The sequence below is a fragment of the Phascolarctos cinereus genome, unplaced genomic scaffold (genome assembly GCF_003287225.1).
Source record: "Phascolarctos cinereus isolate Bilbo 61053 unplaced genomic scaffold, phaCin_HiC Scaffold_2;HRSCAF=192, whole genome shotgun sequence".
NCBI classification, from domain to species: Eukaryota; Metazoa; Chordata; class Mammalia; order Diprotodontia; family Phascolarctidae; genus Phascolarctos; species Phascolarctos cinereus.
This window is the reverse complement of record NW_027555625.1, coordinates 159,447,517-159,467,437: the sequence shown is the minus strand read 5'-3', so window position 1 is coordinate 159,467,437 and position 19,921 is coordinate 159,447,517. Positions and strand designations below refer to the sequence as shown.

Genomic DNA, 19,921 nt, shown 5'->3' with positions numbered 1-19,921 from the left:
TGGAGTCAGGAAGACCTGAGTTAAAATCCAGCCTCTTACACTTACTAGCCGCCTGATCCTGGGCAAATCACTTAACCTTTGTTTACATCACTTTCCTCTTCTGTAAACCCATCTCCCAGGGTTGTGAGGAGGATCAGATGAGATAATAGTGCCTGGCACATAGTAAGCGCTATATAAATGTTAACTATTATTAGTAGTAGTAGTGCTGATAGTAGTAGTAGTAATTATTTCCCATCGCACACTTGCTTCAGAGATGACTGGAGAAATACTTTCATCCCTAAGAAAGGTTGAGTCAAATCACAAACTGGAGAAACAATATACCAAAAATTTTGAGAGGTAGCCACAACAGTCCTCAGAGGAATATATCTGTAAACATTCTTAAAAATATAAGAAAGGACAGATCAACAAATTGGGCAGTTAACTTAAAGAACTAGAAAAAAAACACACCCAGAGGAACAATAATTTTCATATTAAAAAGTGAAAATAGGGATTCCTGTGAGAAAGGTGGATAGTCATGGTTAGGAGAATGGGTAAAAAGGAGTTGATACAAGTAAAAAATTAATTCCCTGTATTTGCTTCCAATTTTTGTGGGGAAGAGGCTAGTTCCCTTAGGAAAAAAAGACTGAAAAACACTTCTGGAAAACTTTTGTTTTTAAAAATAGACTCATTGTCAGGGCCTTAGTTTTCTGATCTGCAAGTAGTATGTTGGACTACATGACCTTTTAGGCGCTTTCCAATGCTAAATCTATTGTAAAATGAACCCCAGATTAATTCTGTAAGAGTGCAAGTGTTTACATATAGTATCATACTTACATATAGGGTCATTTTTTTGTGTTGGATCAGTTTTGCATATTTTTTTCCTCTTTTTTTCCTGAAAAAAATCTTTGTTACATAGGATAGCTCTCTGGGAGAGAGGGTAGGGGAGAAGAAAGGATACAGCTGGAAATTTTGGCTGTATAAAAACAAAAGATAGCAATAAAATATTTTTTGTTTTTGTTTTTTTAATTTACATACAGAAAGTCTGGTAGAGGCTGGGAACTGCTACCTTTAAATTTAATGCTCCTTAAAGCTAACCCAAATTAGCATGCCCAACCTCTCAGTATGTGGTAGTAAGATGTAAAGAATTTCAAGAAGAATTTGAAAGGGGTTAAAAATTGGTCCCCTCTAATTCACCAGCAAATTCTTTAAGGACCCTGATTAACCAATATAGTCTCAAGCATTACGTTTGGGAGAAAAATTTTTAGCCTTCTGAAGTGTTCACCAGTCCTTCCCACGCTTATCAAGTGAATGTATATGGCAACAGTAGATATATGATACTGGTGTTATTTTTTTAATAAAAATAGTCTACAGTTTGTGTTTTCGCAGTCTCAGTTTATGATTGAGAATTATAATTCTTTTCTTAGCCAAAGAGGTACTTAACGATGAAGACTTAGCCAAAGAAGAGGCACTTGAAGACAAAGACTTTGTTGAGAAGCCTGAACCCAAAAGACGATTTTCTGTGGAAACAATTGTGACATATAAAGAAAATTTTGTACCATATAGTACTAGGCTCTACAACTACTGGAAATCATGGAGTAATGGTCCTGGTCCATCAGTATGACTAATTTCTAATGCTCAAATCAGGATTATGGCATGGTGTATAAATTTGATGGAAGAATTGACTTAAAATCTTGAGTTTGTTTAAAAATATGCAAACATATATGAGGAAATATCTAATTTTACTGTACTGATGTACAATAAATACTTTCCTTGAGATAACTAAATTTGCATTTCAGTTATACCAGGTAAATGTTGAAGTAGAATTTTGTTAAGCTTAGTGTCTTGAAAATGCATTTATTATAACTGTAAGTTTCTTTCATGGTGCAATTAATTATATATAGCTTAATAGGTTGTTTAATGCTTGATGTAAGACCCTTTCCATGCTTTTCTTCTTTTCCAATTAAAGTAACAACACTGTCTAGGCTATGTGGTAAGTATATTCTGAATTAGATCATAAAGCCTTCAAATAAGAGACCAGGTACCTTATTACTTCGGATCCTCCAGTATTTCATTAGATTGGGGGAGGAGGAGAAGGGTGGATTGGTGGGATGGCATTCTGATATTGTTCATATTTGAATTCTCCATTGCAGACTACTCAAATGGTATGCCTATCAATAAAATATTTTTAAGGAAATTACATCGGGAAGGAAAGGGAACAATCAGTTCTTCATACTATTAGTGCCACTGTGCCAGCCACAATGCCAAGCTCTCTACAATTGTTTTTTCATTTGAACCTCACAATAACCCTGGGATATTATACCATTATCACCATTTCACAAATAGAGATTAAGTGACTTGCCCAGGGTCACACAGCTAGTAAATGTTTTGAGTTTGGATTTGAACTCTGGGCTTCCTGACTCTAAGCCCAGCACTTTATCCATTGTGTCACTTGGCTGCTTCTAAACACCATGAAGGTAATTTTTCCAAATACATTCACTTTCAGTTGAACTTAGTCTTAAAGCATCATAATAGGCCTGACCTAGCACAATAGTAGGCAATATAGTAAGCTCTTAAATGCTTGTTCATAAGCTTTTTTTTTTAAGCTATCTAGTGTTTTAGCATCTTTTTTTCTGTTTGTTTTTTATGTCTTACAAGACTTCACAAGTATCATTGATAATATTGCTTGCCTTCTCAAGGGGTGGGGGAAAGGTGGGAGGGAGAAAATTTGGAACTCAAAATTTTAAAAAATGTTGAAATTTTTTAAAAATGTAATTGGGAAATATTTAATGAAATAAATATCTTTTTTAAAGTAAGGAATAAAGATAGTTTGAGTGGGAGACAGTATAAGATAATAGAAAGAATACTGGCACTAGAATCACAGGATTGAGGTTCAGACCCCACCTTTTGACATGTCCTGCTTACGTGGCCGTGGACAGGTCACTGAAGCTCCATAGGTCTCAGTTATACCATCTGTAAAATTAAGGGTTTAGAGGTCTACTGAAGTCTCAGCTCTAGATCCTATATCTATTGATACCTATATCAACTTAATACAGATTCAGTATAATCTCCTAAATCTAATACAGTATTAGTATTTATGTAATGATGACTTTATGTTCATGATCAGCCTGAGGCACTGTGAGACACTGAGGTGCATTGTAGGTTATCAAAGAAACTATGTTTAATGATAGTTTTAGGCATTAGATTGTGAGCTGTTTGAGTGCAAGGACTGTTTTTGCCTTTTTAAAAAATCTCCAGGGGCAGCTAGGTGGCACAGTGGATAGAGTACCAGCCCTGGAGTCAGGAGGACCGAGTTCAAATGTGGCCTCAGACACATAACACTCACTAGCTGTGTGACTCTGGGCAAGTCACTTAACCCCAATGGCCTCACCAAAAAAATAAAAATCCCTAGCACCTAGGACAATGATAAATTATCAATTTTAAGAACAAAAATGTATGAGAAGAGAAGACTTACATGAGCTGATAGAGTGATATAAGCAGAACAAAGAACCTAGTGTAGATAATGACTACAACAGAGTAAGTGGAAAGAACCAAAAAAACCTGAATGCTGTGTATTTGTTATTACTAAGAAGCTTGGCCCTGGAGAAGAGTTGAGAAGATGGACTTCTTTGCAGAGGTGGGAGACTATCAGTATAGGACACTGCATATATGTATATGAGCAGACTCAGTTGATGTGTTTGTTTAACTGAATTTTTCTCCTTTTTTTATTCATTATTACAATTGAACAAAAATCCTTTGGTATCGCGCCCTAACTTGTGGGTATTTCCCTTCCTATTTTTCTACATTCTGTCTTAGTGACCTTATCCACTTCCATGAATTTAATTATTATGTCAGTACAGATGATTTACAGATCTGAATATCCAACCCCAGTCTCTTTTTGAGCTCTTGTCCTGCATTGCCATCTGCTTGTTGCATTTGAAAACTGTTCCCGAGATATCTCAAATTCAGCATTAACTTTCTCTCTAATCATGCTTTTCTGTCAAATTTACCAATTTTTTTTTTCAGCCAAAGACACGGTTTATTAGAACTTCCATCATATTGGGCAGACTCAAAGAGTCTGAACATTAGTGAGCTATTGGCTAGATTATAAGAATCTGAGCACCTCAGTGGAGACAAGATGGACCTTATATACAGAAAGACTATGGGAAGGATCCCGGAGTGGCCAAGTAGTCTTCCTGGACTGTGAGGTAATACAAGGCTAGGGACCTAGACCACTTGGCCAAGGGAGAATGGAGCCTAGCTAGGATTAAGGTGGGAAGTGGCCAGGGGCCATAGGCAGGTAAAACAATGGATGGCTAGGCTAGATTAAGGGTAACAGAGAATTGGGAGATTGGGAGGTGATAAGAAAAAGCCAGTTGTTGGGATTATGGCCTCAGGGGAACGCCAGAGATTTGGCCATGTGGGAAAATCCAGGGTTTTTCCTTTCTGGGGTCCTGATCCCAACCCCATCATTCCCCCCTCAAACAAATGGGACCCAAATTCTTTTGGGGTAGGGGGTGAAGATCTTGGCTTCTGACACATACTCTTCTTGCTGGTAAGCGGCATAGAACTGTCCGTGCCTTGAGGGGGTTTCAAAAAGGAGGTTGACTGGAGCTGAGCACAGGCTGCATCCAGGGAATGATGGGGGGACATTGGCTGGTACCCACTCTTTGCTATCAACTGTAGGTGAATGACCTGTGGTCTAGTAGACACAAATCTGACCAAGGACTGAAGAGCCCAAATGACAGGATAAAACACCCTCATTTCTGTTTGGATTCAGATAACTCAGTTTTCTAACCACGATCTATCAAATCCACCTCATAGCCAGACTCAGGAATAGCCAGGTGGGTAACATTCCTTTTCAAAGAAACATAATGGGGAAACTGAGCCAGGAGGATCCCATCTTAGACTGAGGCTAAAATTGTCATCTCAGCTTTTCCTAATGCTGACTTCCCACCAGTATCACATTCTCTGAGTTGCTTGTGGCATTTCTCTCAGATGGTGGATTATTGATTATCAATGGATTATGACCCATCAGACAACTGAAAAAATCCTAAGAGCTTTTACCTTAAATAGCAAGTTTCACTAATCACAGTTTAGGAAAAATTTTTCCAGGATTTACATCTCAAATTTAAATTTGTCCTGGTGTAAAAAGCCAGTCATTAGAGATTATTTCTATATACTTGCAAATTCTTAGCAAAACAAAACCCAGACAAGCTTTTTGGCAAGTTTACACATTAAAACAACCAACAATAGCCAAATAGTGGTAACCAAATTATGAAAAGTTGCTTGACATAACTGATACAAAAAGTTCACCAGTTTGAAAGTTGAAACAAACCCATTATCAATCAGTTGACTTCAGTTTTGTTAAATGCATTTCCAAATTACTTTACACAGGCAATCAACATATCATTAACAGTTAAAAGAGCGTGCTTACTCAAGTTCAGAGGCTAGCTTCTTGAGCAGGATGTGCTGAACCTGGGTGATGCTTCCAGGCAAAGGTTGCCCCAGGGCCCATGGCCATTGCCAGTGGGGCCCATGCTGTAGCTGCTGTCTCTCCCCCCTCCTTTCTTTCCGAGGTGGGGAAGGGCAAAATCAAAGGTGAGGGGTAAAGGGTGAAACTCTCTTCTATGAGAGGGGTTAACAGATACCTCTTGACTCAAGGGAAGGGAGTGACCAGGGTTGTTAGGAGGTGTTTCAAAACTCCTTAATGATCAATCACAAAATCTCTAGAATCTACCAAGATATTTTTAGCTGTACTAACTTTTCCCTGTAACCTCCATGAAGGAGGATTCAGAGTGTAGAGGGAAGGGAGTAAGTAAAGCAGCGGAAGGTGTACCTACGTCCATGGCCTCAAACCAACCCAATGGACTGAGAGTCTGAGAGCATCAGGCCAAGTGTGAGACAGCCTGGTAACTGTCTGCCCGAAAAGCACCTTCAAACCTTGGTGCTTGGCAAGCGACCCCAACTGCAGAGAAAGAAAAGGGGTGGAGAGGCTTACATACCTTCTAGTCTTGGCTGGAGAAGAACTTAGGGTTAGGCAGTTTCCCCATATGGGCCACCAAAATGTTGAGGTTTAGGGGGTTGGCGTGCTGGGAACGCAAAATCACAACACTCGGGTCCTGTCTCAAAGAATTTGACCCAAGCCTTCTTTCAACCAAAGACAAGGTTTTTTAGAACATCCATCATATTGGTCAGACTCTTAAGGAGTCTAAACATTAAGTGAGCTGTTGGCTATATGGTAAGAATCTGAGCCAAACTCACCTATTTCTGTCAAGAGCTTCTTTATTTTTCTAGTCTTCCAGGTGCATAACCTTGGCATTATCCTCAACTCACTTTCTCTCACTCTGCACAACCAGTCAAGTGTCAAATCTTGCCATTTCTCTCACATGGACTACTGCACTGGACTATTTGGTCTCCCTGCTTCAAGACACTTCAAAATCCCTCCTCAATAGCTGCCAAAGTGATTTTCCTTAAACATCTAACCATGTCACTCTTCAATAAAATCCAGAGGCTACCTATTACCTCTAGAATAAAATACAAATTCCTGTGTTTGTTTTGAAAGCCCTTCACAGTCTGGTCACAACCTCAGTCTTCCTGAGCTCTCAGTTTCAGCCATACTCATAGATGGGACTCTATCTTCTGTCTTCTTTCCTTTGCACTGGGTGTCCCCCAGAACTCTCTTCTCTTCATCTCCCTCATGAACACTCTCTTCCTTCCAGACACAGATCAAGCACCACCTTCTAACACAGTCATTCTTGATCCTCCCAACTGCTAGTGACATTGCTCCCTAGCTACCTTGTATTTATTCTTTATATATTTGGTCTATAAGCTCCTTAAGAGCAGGGATTTTTTTTTATATCTATAAATTCAGTGCCTTTGGAACATTTTTTTTTTTGGTGAGGCAACTGGGATTAAGTGATTTGCCCATAGTCACACAATGAAACATTTTTCAAATGTATATATAGGAAATTCAGAAGGAAGCACAAATAGTACAGTTCTGAAAGCCATATGCGGAATTTATTATATGATAATACCTAATATTTATATAGTGTTTTGAGGTTTGCAGATTGCTTTATAAATGTTATCATATTTTATCCTTACAGCTATTATGGGAAGAAATTCAGGTCTTCCTGACTTATACAGTCTAGCCCTTTGTCCACTACCCCTGTTACATGTACCGTATGTGCTCTGTCCCACTTTCTGAGGACTAGGTTTAATACATTTTCCCCTCAGGATGCAAGGATACTCTGAGGGGTTTGACCCTTTTTTTTTTTCTATCACTGGTTTGAGTCTCCACTGATTGTATTCCCCACATTTATTAGGAGCCAGTGACTAGCACTTCAATGCCATTTAACCATAGGTATGTATGTAATATGCATTTTATATACACATATATGTAATATTAGATATTTTAAAAATCAAGTGGTATGCAATGGAGATTTAGTTTCAGAGAATCATTGTTCTGTGTTCTGGGTATATAGAAATGTTCCCATTTTTGGTGATTCAGTTCATAATTTTAAAAAACATCCAACAGACAGTTGGTAATTCAGGACGGAAGCGCAAGAAAAATCTGTTTATTTTGGCATTTACTGGAGCTAATGAGTTCTTTACAGAAATTTTGGTTTAGGAGCACAATTTAAGCTGAAATGGTTGAAAGCCAGGGAACTCATGGATCTTTGAAACTTTATGCTTCTTGGCTTGGAAGGTGCTAGCCTTGGTATCCTGGCTTCTAATTGGGGGGCATTTCACCTTATCTTATCTTGCCCATTGTTAGACACTTACTTACTAGTCACCTCCATGCCAGGAGTGGCATTTACCACCCCTCCACTACATCTACACTACCAACTTCACAATCAATTACCCTATTACTTCAGTCACCTTTATCTCCCAGAGTTCCCTATCTGAAACATGATAGTTGGCCACCGCTCTGCTAGGGGAATTATTTTTCCCTAGTAGAATGTAAGCTCCTTGAGGGCAGGGCCTGTCTTGTTTGTGTTTATATCTCCTGAAATCAGTATAGTGCCTGGCACATAGTAAGCCCATAAGAAATTCATTTTCCATTCATTCATTTTTTTTTCTTTCTATAAGATGCTGAGAGCCTTGACATACTTAACAACAACCTCCCCAGCAAGGTCATGAAGTGAAATATTCATATTTTCAGATGGCAAAATAGAAATAATGAGAAATAAAGCAATTCAATTAAGAAAACACAGTTACAGAACTAGGCTGAATACTGTTTCATAGGGCCGACCATTTGGGTCCATTAAATATTTAACAACTTATTGTCACTTTTGCCTTTTTTGTTCTTCTTTCCTTGCCTTTTTATTCTAATTATTTTTATAAGATTTTTATTCATTTTGAACTTAAATACATAAAGGCAAAAAAAGGAACACAGCACAACACAGAAAGAGGATTCTCTATAAAACTAATTAATTTACATTTCACAGGGTTTACTTTTTTTGCAAAACTGTAATACTGCATATCATTTTCAAAGCTAGTCTGCTTTTTATGCCTCTTTCTAAATTTGTTTTATTCTCTGCTGTGCACTTTACATATTTTTCCCCTCCCTCCCCTACAGATGGCTACCATTAGAAACATATATATATATATATATATATACACACATATATATATATATATATACACATACATATATATGTAAAACCATACTACACATATATTTATCAGTTCTTTCTCTAGAGGTAGATAGTATCTTCCTTCATATATCCTATATATTTGATTTGAGTATAGTACTAAAAATGACTCAGTTGCTCAAAGTTGTCCTTAAAACAACATTTCTGTTACTATCTATGATGTTCTCTTGGTTCGGTTCATTTCACTCTTCATTATTTCATGCAAGTCTTCCCATGTTTTTCTAAAATCAATGAGCTCATCATTTCTTATAGCACAGTAATATTCCATCACAATCACATACCACAACTTCTTTAGCCATTTCCCAGTTGATAGGCATCGTTGCAATTTCTAGTTCTTTGCCACCACAAAGAAAGATCCTATAAATATTTTAGAACAGATAGGTTCTTTTCTTTTTTCCCAGTCATCCTTGGAAATAGACCTAGTATAGTAGTATTATAATAGTGGTACTGCTGGGTCAAAGGATGTAGGCAGTTTAATAACTCTTTGGGCATTATTCCAGATTATTCTCCAAAATGGCTGGATCAGTTCACAATTCGACCAACAGTAAATTAGTGTCCCAATTTTCCCACATCTATTCTAATTCTTCCTCTCCACACTCTAATGATCCTTTCCAATTTCTTGTAAAGTGAAGACTTGCTAAGGACTTCCAAAGTGAAAGGGACAAGTGGGACTGAATGATTAATGTTATTATTTTCTTTTCAGGATAAAGATTTCCTTGCTTATACTATTAACCTTCATTTTGCAACTGTAGGGGGCAGCCAGGTGGCTCAGTGGATACAGCACCGGCCCTGGATTCAGGAGGTCCTGAGTTCAAATCCGGCCTCAGACACATAACACTTACTAGCTGTGTGACCCTGGGCAAAGTCACTTAACCCCATTGCCTAGCCTAAAAAAAAACAACATTTTTCAACTGTAGGAAGTAAAACTCTATCATGAACTTGCTTTGTCCCTAATTTCTTTCAGTGGTCACTTCTAGCCTGCTTTCAATTAGCCTAACCAGATTAATCAGTGGCTCCCCCAGTACTGAGAGTGATATCTTGTACTTTATCAGGAACCTACAGGAAGAAGCCAAATTAAGTGATCTTCTGTTAATGCTGTTTTCATTAATTGAAGCTCTTCCTTATTGATTTATAAGGTCAGTTAGATTAGATCAACTGTCCCTAAATGAAAGCACCTATGTCTTCAGCTTTTAAATAGGCTTATTTCATTTGAACTGCTTAACCTGTCACTAATATATGCTTCTTTGAATAGAACTGCTTAACTTAATTGTCTTTATGATTGATAGAATGAGAATTTCAGCGCTGGAAACAACCTCAAAGGCCATGTTGTCCCATTTACACCTGAAAAAAAAATCACAGGGATCACAGAGTTAGGTTCTTAGAAGTTATTTAGTGTAACCTTCCCATTTTACAGATGATGAAACTGAGGCCCAGAGGTTAAGTGACTTGTTTCTGGTCTGATCATTAGAATCCCTGATTAATTAGATGAGTTTCCACAATTAACCTGATAAAATCACAAGTCATAGTCCTTTTAGGATGACTGGCAGACAAACTTGGGGACTTTTGTCAGAGAAGCCATTCCATTTCATGGTTTGTAGCTTGGAGGCCATCTTTCTCTCTCTCTTGCCTTCTTCCAGAGTGTGGCAACCCCTCTCCTCGCCCTCCACCCCCAGCAGTTGATGACAACTTGTAACAGAACTACATCACAAGCTTTATATACTTGCCCAAGTCACATGAGAGTAGAGTTCTTGGATGCCCAAGAGAGAGCCTAAAGACCCAAGACATGGCAACAGCTGAAGCATTGATAAAGTTTTTGCAGATGTATATGGAGGAGGTAGGCATGTGCATGTCGGCTTAGCCCAAGAAGGTAGTTCATGACAATGTTTGTGAACCCCAGTTCCTATGTGGATAATGAAAGACTATGAATTTTCCAAACATTTATCCTTCTAACCAGAGAAGGGAGATTTCCTGACCAGCATTTTCTGGGTAACCCTGGGTTCTGAAGTTTGAGAGTTCTAAGAATAGATCTAGAGAGAGAAGGATATTTACTGATGTAGCGCTCTCATTAGGGAAAGAAGATTGCATAGTTTCTGAGCAGTATCCTACCTGGATTATAGAGCCAGTGAATTATTTAGACCGTGCAGGTCAGAAGGGAAGGTGATTGCTTGTTCAGAAGCCTCTAAAATAGGATTATTTTGGGGAAACTGTTGAATGTTTTCTTTTTATGGACTCCTTTAAGTTCTTTGTATCTTTTGTACTTTCCATGGAGTGAAATGAAGGCTGTCCTATCTCTGATATCCTTTTGGTGCCTTGAGATCTAATGGGAGCTTGGGGTCCCTGTTACCTAGACATAGGCTAAAAGAAGGCTGTGCTTTAGAGATTTCTTAGAATAACGCAAGTTGGGAGCAGTATTAAGTGCTTACTATGTGTAAGGACCATGCTAAGCAATGGGGATAGGAAAATAAGATGATGCCTATTCTCTGGAGCTTACACTTTGGATGGGAGACAGCATATATTGGTGGTTTCATGGGCAGAGCAGATGGAAAGGCCCCCTGATCCTTAGGGGGCAGCCAAAAAGCTGGAGGCTGTACATTTCCTTCAATGTGATTTCCATTGATAAAACTATATGGCCATTGATCAGTAGTTGAAAACAGTGGTCAAGGTAGTAGCAGTAGTTTGACTTGCCTGGTCCATGCTGCTTTAACAAGGTTGGCTTACCTGCTGTGTAGGTGGTAGTTAGGGACAGCAAGACGGCACAGTGGATAGAGTGCCAGGCCTAGAGTCAGGAAGACTCCTGTTCAAATCCAGCCTTAGACACTTATGGGCTGCATGATCCTGGGCAAGTCACTTAACCCTGTTTACTTCAATTTCCTCATCTGTAAAATAAGCTGAAAGAAGGAAATGGCAAACCAATTCAGTTATCCTTGCCAAGAAAACCCCAAATGGGGTCACAAAGAGTCAGACATAACTGAAATGACTGAACAACAGCTGGCAGCTGCTCAGCAGAAGCTGATCCCTCCTCCAGAAAGTTTGCTTTCCTGGATGACGGTTAGGGGGATGGGCTAGAAGGGGGGCCCTGTTTAAGGGATGCTACAGTTCCTCCGGCCGTTGGTGGGGCAGCGGTCAGCAGCTGGTAGTAATGGTGGTGAGGATGGTGGGCTCCCTTTCCCACACAGGTTGCTTCACTGGATGATGATTGTGATTCCACCCAATTTTGTTATACATCATTTGTGCGATACAAACACATTGAGCCTACTGGAAGAGCCTAAAAGAAGTGGGTTGGTTTTTTTTTTTTGGGAAGAAAAAGAAAGACAAGGACATAAAAACAGAAACATGGAAGTAACCGTTGTGTAAACAACCTTCACTTTAAGGCAAACATAGCACTGGAATTTGTGTTTAAGGAGTAAACCTTTTGCTGCACTGAAAATCCCTAAGTCTGGAATGTTTTAAGTTATTTTAACGGTAACAGTGAGGAAGGCTCCTCTGATGGCTTCCTTGTTATGTGGAGATGCCCCACGCTCTCAAAGCCTATGTCAGTGGAACAAAAGCTCTGGCAGGTCCCTTTAGCTAAATTCTAAGCTCATTATGGAATTTGAGAATTGGAAGGGGCTTCAGAGATCATCTCCTCCAGCCCACACATGAAAGGAAGCCCCATTATAACATTCCTGATAAGGTATCATCCTGACATCTCTGCTTAAAGACCTCCGAGGTCTCCAAGACCTCTACCCTCTCTTGAGGAAGCCCATCCTGCTTTTCGATATCTTCACTTGTTTTTAGTAAGTTTTTCCTAATAATATCAAGCTCAACTCCGGCTATTTCCAACTTCTACACATTTCTCCCAGTTCTGACACCTGCACATTAGAACAAATCCAATCCTTCTTGCATATGACAAGCCTTCAAATATCTGAAGACGTATAACATGCCCTTTGCATCTGAGTCACCTAATTATGGAAGGGTCCTGATTCTTTGTTGTTGTTATTGTTGTCATACAACTCCTGGAGACCGTTTACTAAAGTGTGGAGGGGCTATCTGTTTTCGGTAGAACGTGACCTAAACCCTAAACTTTTATTTAAAAGATCACTCACAAAACACCATATCCATAAACTGACATTCTGTCATGAAGCAGAATGGATTAAACTTTTGGAATTCCATTCTCACGTTTAAAATGTAATTACATCAGGGCAGCTAGGTGGCCCATTGGATAGAGCACCAGCCCCGAAGTCAGGAGGACCTCAGTTCAAATGCGGCCTCGGACACTTGACCCTTCCTAGGGCGTGACCCTGGGCAAGTTACTTAACCCTACTGCCTAGCCAAAAAAAAAAATGCAATTAGATTACTCAGAAGTTGAGCTTTTTGTGGCTGTTGCTTAGTCTTTTCCACATTGAAGACGTAAGTAGGGTCTTCAAAGATGGGGATCTTTGAAGCATTTGGTGTGTTGAATGAACTCGAGCGAGCCAGAGGGCCCTGCCGGTATCTCCCACTCTCGGCCGTGACCTCGGCTCGCTCCCAGGCTTCCCGCGCCACGTCCGTCACGTGACGGGGGTTCAGCCTGGGCGGCAGGTGAGCCCCGCACCTGGGGAGCGCGCGGGCGCCGCCGCCGCCGCCGCCGCCGCCGCTGCCGCTGCCGGGGGTGGCCCCTAGGGGGCGGCGGGGGCCGCGGAGACGCCGGCGCAACGTGGGCCGATGGGGAGGACTCGCTAGGGAGGAGGAAGAAGAGGAGGAACAGCGACAGTGGGAGCGGGAGCCAGGCCCCGGCGCTGCCTCTGCCGCCGCCTCTTGGGCCGCCCTCGGCGGACGGAGCCGCCATGAAGGCCATCATCCAGCGCGTCACGCGGGCCAGCGTCACAGGTCAGTGCGGGGCCGGCCGGGGCCTGGCCCCCCGCCTCAGACCCCGGGCCCCGGCCTGGAGAGCCGGCGTTGGGGCCCTGGGCGCCGGCGTGCCGCTCCCGCCGAGGCTCCTTTTGGCCACAGAGAGGGGTTTGCGCGCCCCGGAGAGACTCGGTTGCTCCGCCCTGTCCAGCCTTGCTTTGGAGGCGACCAGAGCCTGTGGCAGACTGACCCTCCAGCGTGGAGTCCGGCGTGACTCGGTCTGGCCCTGTGGGCGGACCCTGCGCCGAGACCACCCCCACGTAGGGAGAGACCACCCCAACTTAGAGAAAGACCTCCCCCACCTGGAGACTGAAATTACCTTCACCTAGAGAAAGACCACCCCCACCTAGAGAACACCACTATCTAGAGAAAGATCACCCCCACCTGGAGACTGAAATTACCTTCACCTAGAGAAAGACCACCCCCACCTGGAGACTGAAAGAAACTACCTTCATCTAGAGACAACCCTCCCCTAGAGAGAGATCACCTCTACCTAGAAAGAGACTACTCCCACTTAACTAGAGGCAAAATTCTCTTCAAAATTGTTTGCTTGTCCTCTACGTCCATTAGACTATGAACTCCTTGAGGGCAGGGACTACTTTTCCTCCTTTCTTTGTATCCCTGGTGCTTTGAACCACGTCTGGCAGGTTCTTAAATTCTGGTTGGCTTCTGTATCTCACAAGACCTGAGGATCCAGGACATTTTTCCCCCACAGAATCACATGTCAGGGTTGGAAAGGGGACCCCAGAGGCCATCTAGCTCAATCCATACCTTTCCTCTACCTCCCTTCTCCTCCCACTCTCCCCCTCCAGATTCCTTTTACATCCTTCCTTGAGTGGTCATTCAGTTTTTGCCACAGGAAACCTTCTTGTGAAAGGGAGCTCACTGCTTTCTTTTCTCAGTGCTAAGAATCTGTCCAGCTCTTTCTATTCCATGGCCTATTTGATAAATCGCTAAAGTGAAGATCACAGAAAACAGGAGTTAGGAATCGATCAGTCAAGGGATTAGAAAAACAGAAGCTTAAGTTCTCACTCCCAAGCAGCTTACTTTATGGGGGGGGGTAGGGCAGAAGAGACAGCATGTACATCTATGGGAACACACACACACACACACACACACACACAAATAATACCTGATAGTTTTGGGAAGGAGGGTTACCCTTAACTTTGTAGAAGATGGTGCTTGAATTGAGTCTTGAAGGAAGTCAGGGTTTCCCCGGGACAGAGAAAAGAGGTGGGGGTGCATTCCGGCCACTGGGGTCAGCCAGGGAACAAGTGCCAAGAAGGACTTTGCAATGCTTTCTGTCACGTATGCACAACAGTGAGTAAGCCAGTATGACTGGAATATAGTACGTGGAGAAGAGTCAAGTGTAAGAGCACTGGGCAAGTGTGAAGGGGCTAGATTGAGCAGATATCTAAATGCCAGACAAGATTTTATATTGGATCCGAGAGGCAATAGAGAATCACTGGAGTTTATTAGAGGGAGATGTGATCACGGCTGTGTTTTAGGGAAATCAACTTTGGTCACTGTGTGGAGGATGGATTTGTTAAGAGTGTGGAAAAGCTTGAGATAGGGAGACCAATATCCAGGTGAGAGGTGATGCAGTTCTGAACTTCTAGGGTGGTGGCTGTGTGAGTGTAGCGGAGGGGAATGATGTGTAGGTCAAAACAAGATTTGCCTCCTGACTGGACATGTGGGGTCAGGGAGGGATTGAGGATGATGTTGAAGTTGTGAACCTCGGGTAACTGGGTAACTGGAAGCGTGGTAGTCCCCTCCACTGTAATAGGGGTATTTTTGGGGGGAGAGGAGGAAAGATCAGTTCTTTTTCAGATATGCTGTTTGAAATGCCCACGAGGCATCCAGATTGAATGTCTTTTAGGCAGTTTGTTATTTGGAACTGGAGCTCAGGAGAGATGCTGGAACTTTGGATATAAACATTTGGGAATCGTCTTCACAGAGCTGACAAAATGATTAAGTGATAGAATATAGAGAAAAAAGAGGAGGGACAGCCATGATTGTTCTCATATATTATTTAAAAATACCATTAGCTTTGAAAGCAACCTTAGAATGTAATTCACTTTAAAGGTTTATAAAAGAAATAGAACTATAGAAATACTCCAAAGTGAATAAAAACCAAAGTTCTGAATCTGTTAACTATCAGAATTGATTTCTTCTATCCATTTTGATAGCCCAGATCAAAAAGCAACCATTTTTGTGCCATTCCCCAATTAACAAACAACTCTAGTAGTACCTACCATTCACAAACCTGACAAAGTATTTATAAACCCTAGGAAAGGTTGGGAAATTGTGCCCTTGAGTATGACTATTCATTGGCAGCTTTGAAGCATTAACTGAAACATATGTAATTTCACTTATTAGAGAGTGGAATTTTTTAGTGTTAGAAATGTGTTCATTTATTTGTAAAAAAGAAGTACCAAAAATGTATTTGTTGCCTACCTTGTATAACCCAGTATCTATCAAGGTGTCATTCCGTAGGTATGGGTACTTTGCTACAAATTACAATCTTTCCTAGCATTCTCATTCTGTGAAATTCTTTTTCAAGTTTACATATACATCCTCCATGGAGCATCTATTTAATGTAAACTTCCTCTTGATTCTGTTTTTTTTTTTAATGCAAGTTGGTGAATTTAAGAAAAAAATTGATATCACTTCCCAGTGACTCTTATTCCCTGTTGGAGTCAATTCTAACACTCTCCAGTTCAGGTTTGATGGGATGAAAATGAGGCACTTGCAAATCATTGAACAGTTAGGTAACAAAAGGAAGTATACTTGGTTTTGACACAGCAAGGATATACAACTAGGACACAGTGGTATTTAGCTTTTCTGGACATTGACCCCCTCGCTTCTGTATGGAAACCCCAAAACAAATGTGGTCATTAAGGCAGGGTAATGGTGAACATGGTGACTCAAGTGGTCAAAAATTCACCCAATTGGAAGGGTTCTAATTCCATGTGGTTGGACATTTAATGCCCTTCAGTGCATTAAATGCAGGGGGGAAGCCCCAAGATAGTTTTGTCTCCTTTTAGGGAAAGATAATCAATGTTGTAGGGAAGGAGGAGAGGCGTGGACATATTCCCATTTTGTGTTTGGGGGAGGGAGGGGAAGAAGCTTAGGGAAACCTGGACAATTAAGTCCTGGGACCATTTTGTTTTGTGATGATTAAAAGGGTTTAAGAGACATAGTTTCTGGGTAATTTAATCATTATATTAATTAAGGCTAGCACAAGTTATTAATAAAAGGATGGTCAATTGTCTCTCTCTTAGATCAAAGACATTTGTAGTGGGCTCTGCTCTGGGCTTATATGTTCTTTTGGAAGAGGAGAGTCAATCAACTGATTGGTTAACACAATGAGATGTGGGCTATATTAAAATGAGGGGCTGAGAGCGATATCATGGTACCCTTGGACAGAGAGTCTTATCTTTATACCCTGACCACCCCCAGTTTTGGGCAATTTAATCAGAGAATTTATTCCTACCCAAACCTGAGTAGAACTTCTCCACCTTAGATTAATTCCTTGTAAAGTTGGGTGGGGTCTGACCAAGACTGAGGAGAGTTAATTTAATCTCATTATCAATAATGCCCTTCAAGAGACTGAACTTTTTACTTTTTAAAATCAGGACTTTAGAAGAAGGGGAAAACAATGGATCTCCCCAAATTATTGGTTATTAACAATCATTTCTCTCAGTTTAAGGAAAAATAATCCATGTTGCGGGAAAGAAGGAGTAGGCCTCATCCACATTGTGGGGGAACTCTGATAGATATTAATGCTATCACTCTTCTTTAGGGAACTCTGCCTTGTAACAAACAAGTACAATTAAGCCGAATGAATCAATACGTTTTGGCCATGTCAGACAATACATATATGTCTTATTCCACACCTGGAGTCTTTCACTTCTTTTCAGAGAGCAGAGGGGGCTGTGCATTGGTCTTCTGGAGCCGAAATGATCAGATATGCTTTTCAATGTTTTTTTTTTTTAAACATTAATCATTTTGTAAACTGTTCTTCTGGTTCTGTGTACTTTGCTCCTTCATCTTGTCACAGATATTTTCCCAAGTTTCTTTGAACTCTTAATATTTGTGGTTTCTTAGGGTACAATAACATTCCATTACATTCATATACTGCATTTTGTTCGGCAGTTCCTCAGTTGGTGGTCGTTCACTTTGATTTCACTCCCCAACATGCTGCTGTAAATCTTTGACTGCCTTGGAGTTTGTACTTAGTAGTTGTATTGCTGAGTTAAAGGATGTGGAGAGTTTAGTCAGTTTTCTGGAGTAATTTGTTTTTTATATTTTATTAATTTATTTTATCAATAATCACTTCCATATGCATTTGAGTTTAAAATTTTTCTGCCCCTTCCTCCCCACCGCCCTCCCCAAGATGGCACACAATCTGATATAGGCTATACATTTACATTCCTGTTAAACATATTTTCACATTAGTGGTGTTGTAAGTAAAAATTAAAACCAATCAGAGGAACCATCAGAAAGAGGAAACAGAACTCAACAGAAGAGAAAAAAAATAGCAGTTCAGCTTCCGTAGTTCTTTCTTTGGATGTGGATAGCATTTTCCATCACAAGGCCTTTGGAGATGTCTTAGATCCTTGTATTGCTGGGAAGGATTAAGTTTATCAATATTAGTCATCGCACAACGTGGCTGTATCTTGTACAATGTTCTCTTGGTTTGGCTCACTTCACTCAGCATCAGACTGTACAAGTCTTTCCAGGTTTTTCTGAAGTCAGCCTGTTCATCATTTCTTATAGCGCAATAGTATTCCATTACATTCATATACCACAACTTGCTCAGTCATTCCCCAATTGATGGGCATCCTCTCAATTTCCAATTCTGGAGTAATTTCAAAATTATTTTTTAACAGTGTAACACTGTGTTCATTTCCCCAAAACGCTTTTAACATAACATTTTTGCCTTTTAGTATTTTTGCTAATAGGATGAATAGAGGCAAAACCACAGTTATTTTACTTTGTTTCCTTTATTTTTAGTTATTTGAAGCATTCTTTTGTATCACTATTGATCAATGATAATTTCTATTTATTTGAGAGCTGCCCTTTCATATCCTTTGACCACTTGCCTCTTGGGAAAAGATTTTTGTTCTTTTATATATATATATATATGTATTTCCCATGTATTTTGAATATCAGATCTTTATCAGAGTTATTTTCTGGCAAGATTTCCCCTAAAGTAGCAGTTTCTTTTTTTCTAGCTACATTAATATTGTTTCTTTAAAAACTTTAAAATTTTGTGTATCTAAAAAAGGGCTGTTTTATGATAACTGTCCCTTGATAAGTTAAGAACTCAGTGCTGAGAGCCTATTTGAGTGAAGATAAATGCCTGACCTGAGTTTAGTAGGTAGAGTATTGGAGTTAGGAAGACCTGAATTTGAATCCTGCCTCAGAGATATCCATCCTGAGAGTGAGGAGTAGAGGATGACATTTAGGTTGTGAACCTGAGGGGCTGCGAGGAAGGTGTTGCTTGTAACGTATAGGGCCTTGTGCTAAGTGCTGGGGCTGTGGAGAAAAAACAAGAGTCTTAGGCCTCAAGAGCTTTAGGTTCTTATGGGGATACACCCTCCATACAAGTAATAGCTAACATGTATCTAAGATTTGTACAGGGCTTTACAAATACCTCATTTGGTCCTCACAACAACCCTAAGAGGGAGGTAAATAAAAAGTAATTTCAGGAGGAAGAGAACTTATAACTATAGTGAATAGCAGAGGTGGTTTCTGAGTTGTGTTTTGAAGGAAGGTCAGGATTCTAAGAGACAGAATTGAGGAAGGAATGTTACAGGTATGGGGGACTAACTGGGCAAGGGCAGGGATCATGGGATCTTAGAATCCTCCATTGAAACCTGGAAGGGGCCCCAGAAACCATCTGGCAGGAAGGAAATAATGCCTCCTATGTGCCAGGCACTAGGCTAAATGCTTTTACAAACGTTTCATTTGATCTAGGCAGACTCCCTCATGTTAAGTAATCAGAGGCCCAGGGAAATAAGTGTTTTGTCCAAGTACTAGAGATTTGTAAGTACTGGGGATGGGATTTGAATTCAGGACTTCTGAATCCAGAGTCAGAACCTTCTCCACTGGTATTATGCTGTTAAGTTGAGTTTGAGGAGTAGACAGGTAAGCTGGATCTCAGAGTACGTGAGTGGAAATAATAATGAAAGAAGTCCAGAAAGGTATATGGGAGTCACACTGAGGAGAGTTTCAAATACTAGGCTAAGGAATTGGTATTTTATTCTATAGGCAATTGGGAAGCCACTGAGGATTTTTGAGTAGGGGAGTAATATGTTCAGATCTGTGTTGTAGGAATATTAATCTGGCAGCTTTGTGTAGAGGATGGATTGGAGAGGGGAGAGACTAGAAGCAGGAAGACCAATTAGGAG

At 40.6% G+C, this 19,921-nt stretch overlaps 1 protein-coding gene across 3 annotated transcripts in view; it reads left to right on the top strand.

Moving 5' to 3' along the window:
• Positions 1-19,921, top strand: part of DTD1 (D-aminoacyl-tRNA deacylase 1) — a 213,320-nt gene that overhangs the window by 567 nt on the left and 192,832 nt on the right. Inside the window, exon 1 of one of the 3 annotated variants that reach the window (XM_020986671.2) lies at positions 13,223-13,481. The exons of the other annotated variants lie outside the window; for them this stretch is intronic. Coding sequence (XP_020842330.1) covers positions 13,439-13,481 — 43 coding nt within the window. The 5' untranslated portion in view covers positions 13,223-13,438. Of the gene's footprint in view, positions 1-13,222; positions 13,482-19,921 lie in introns of those variants that run through there. 3 annotated transcript variants of the gene reach the window in all.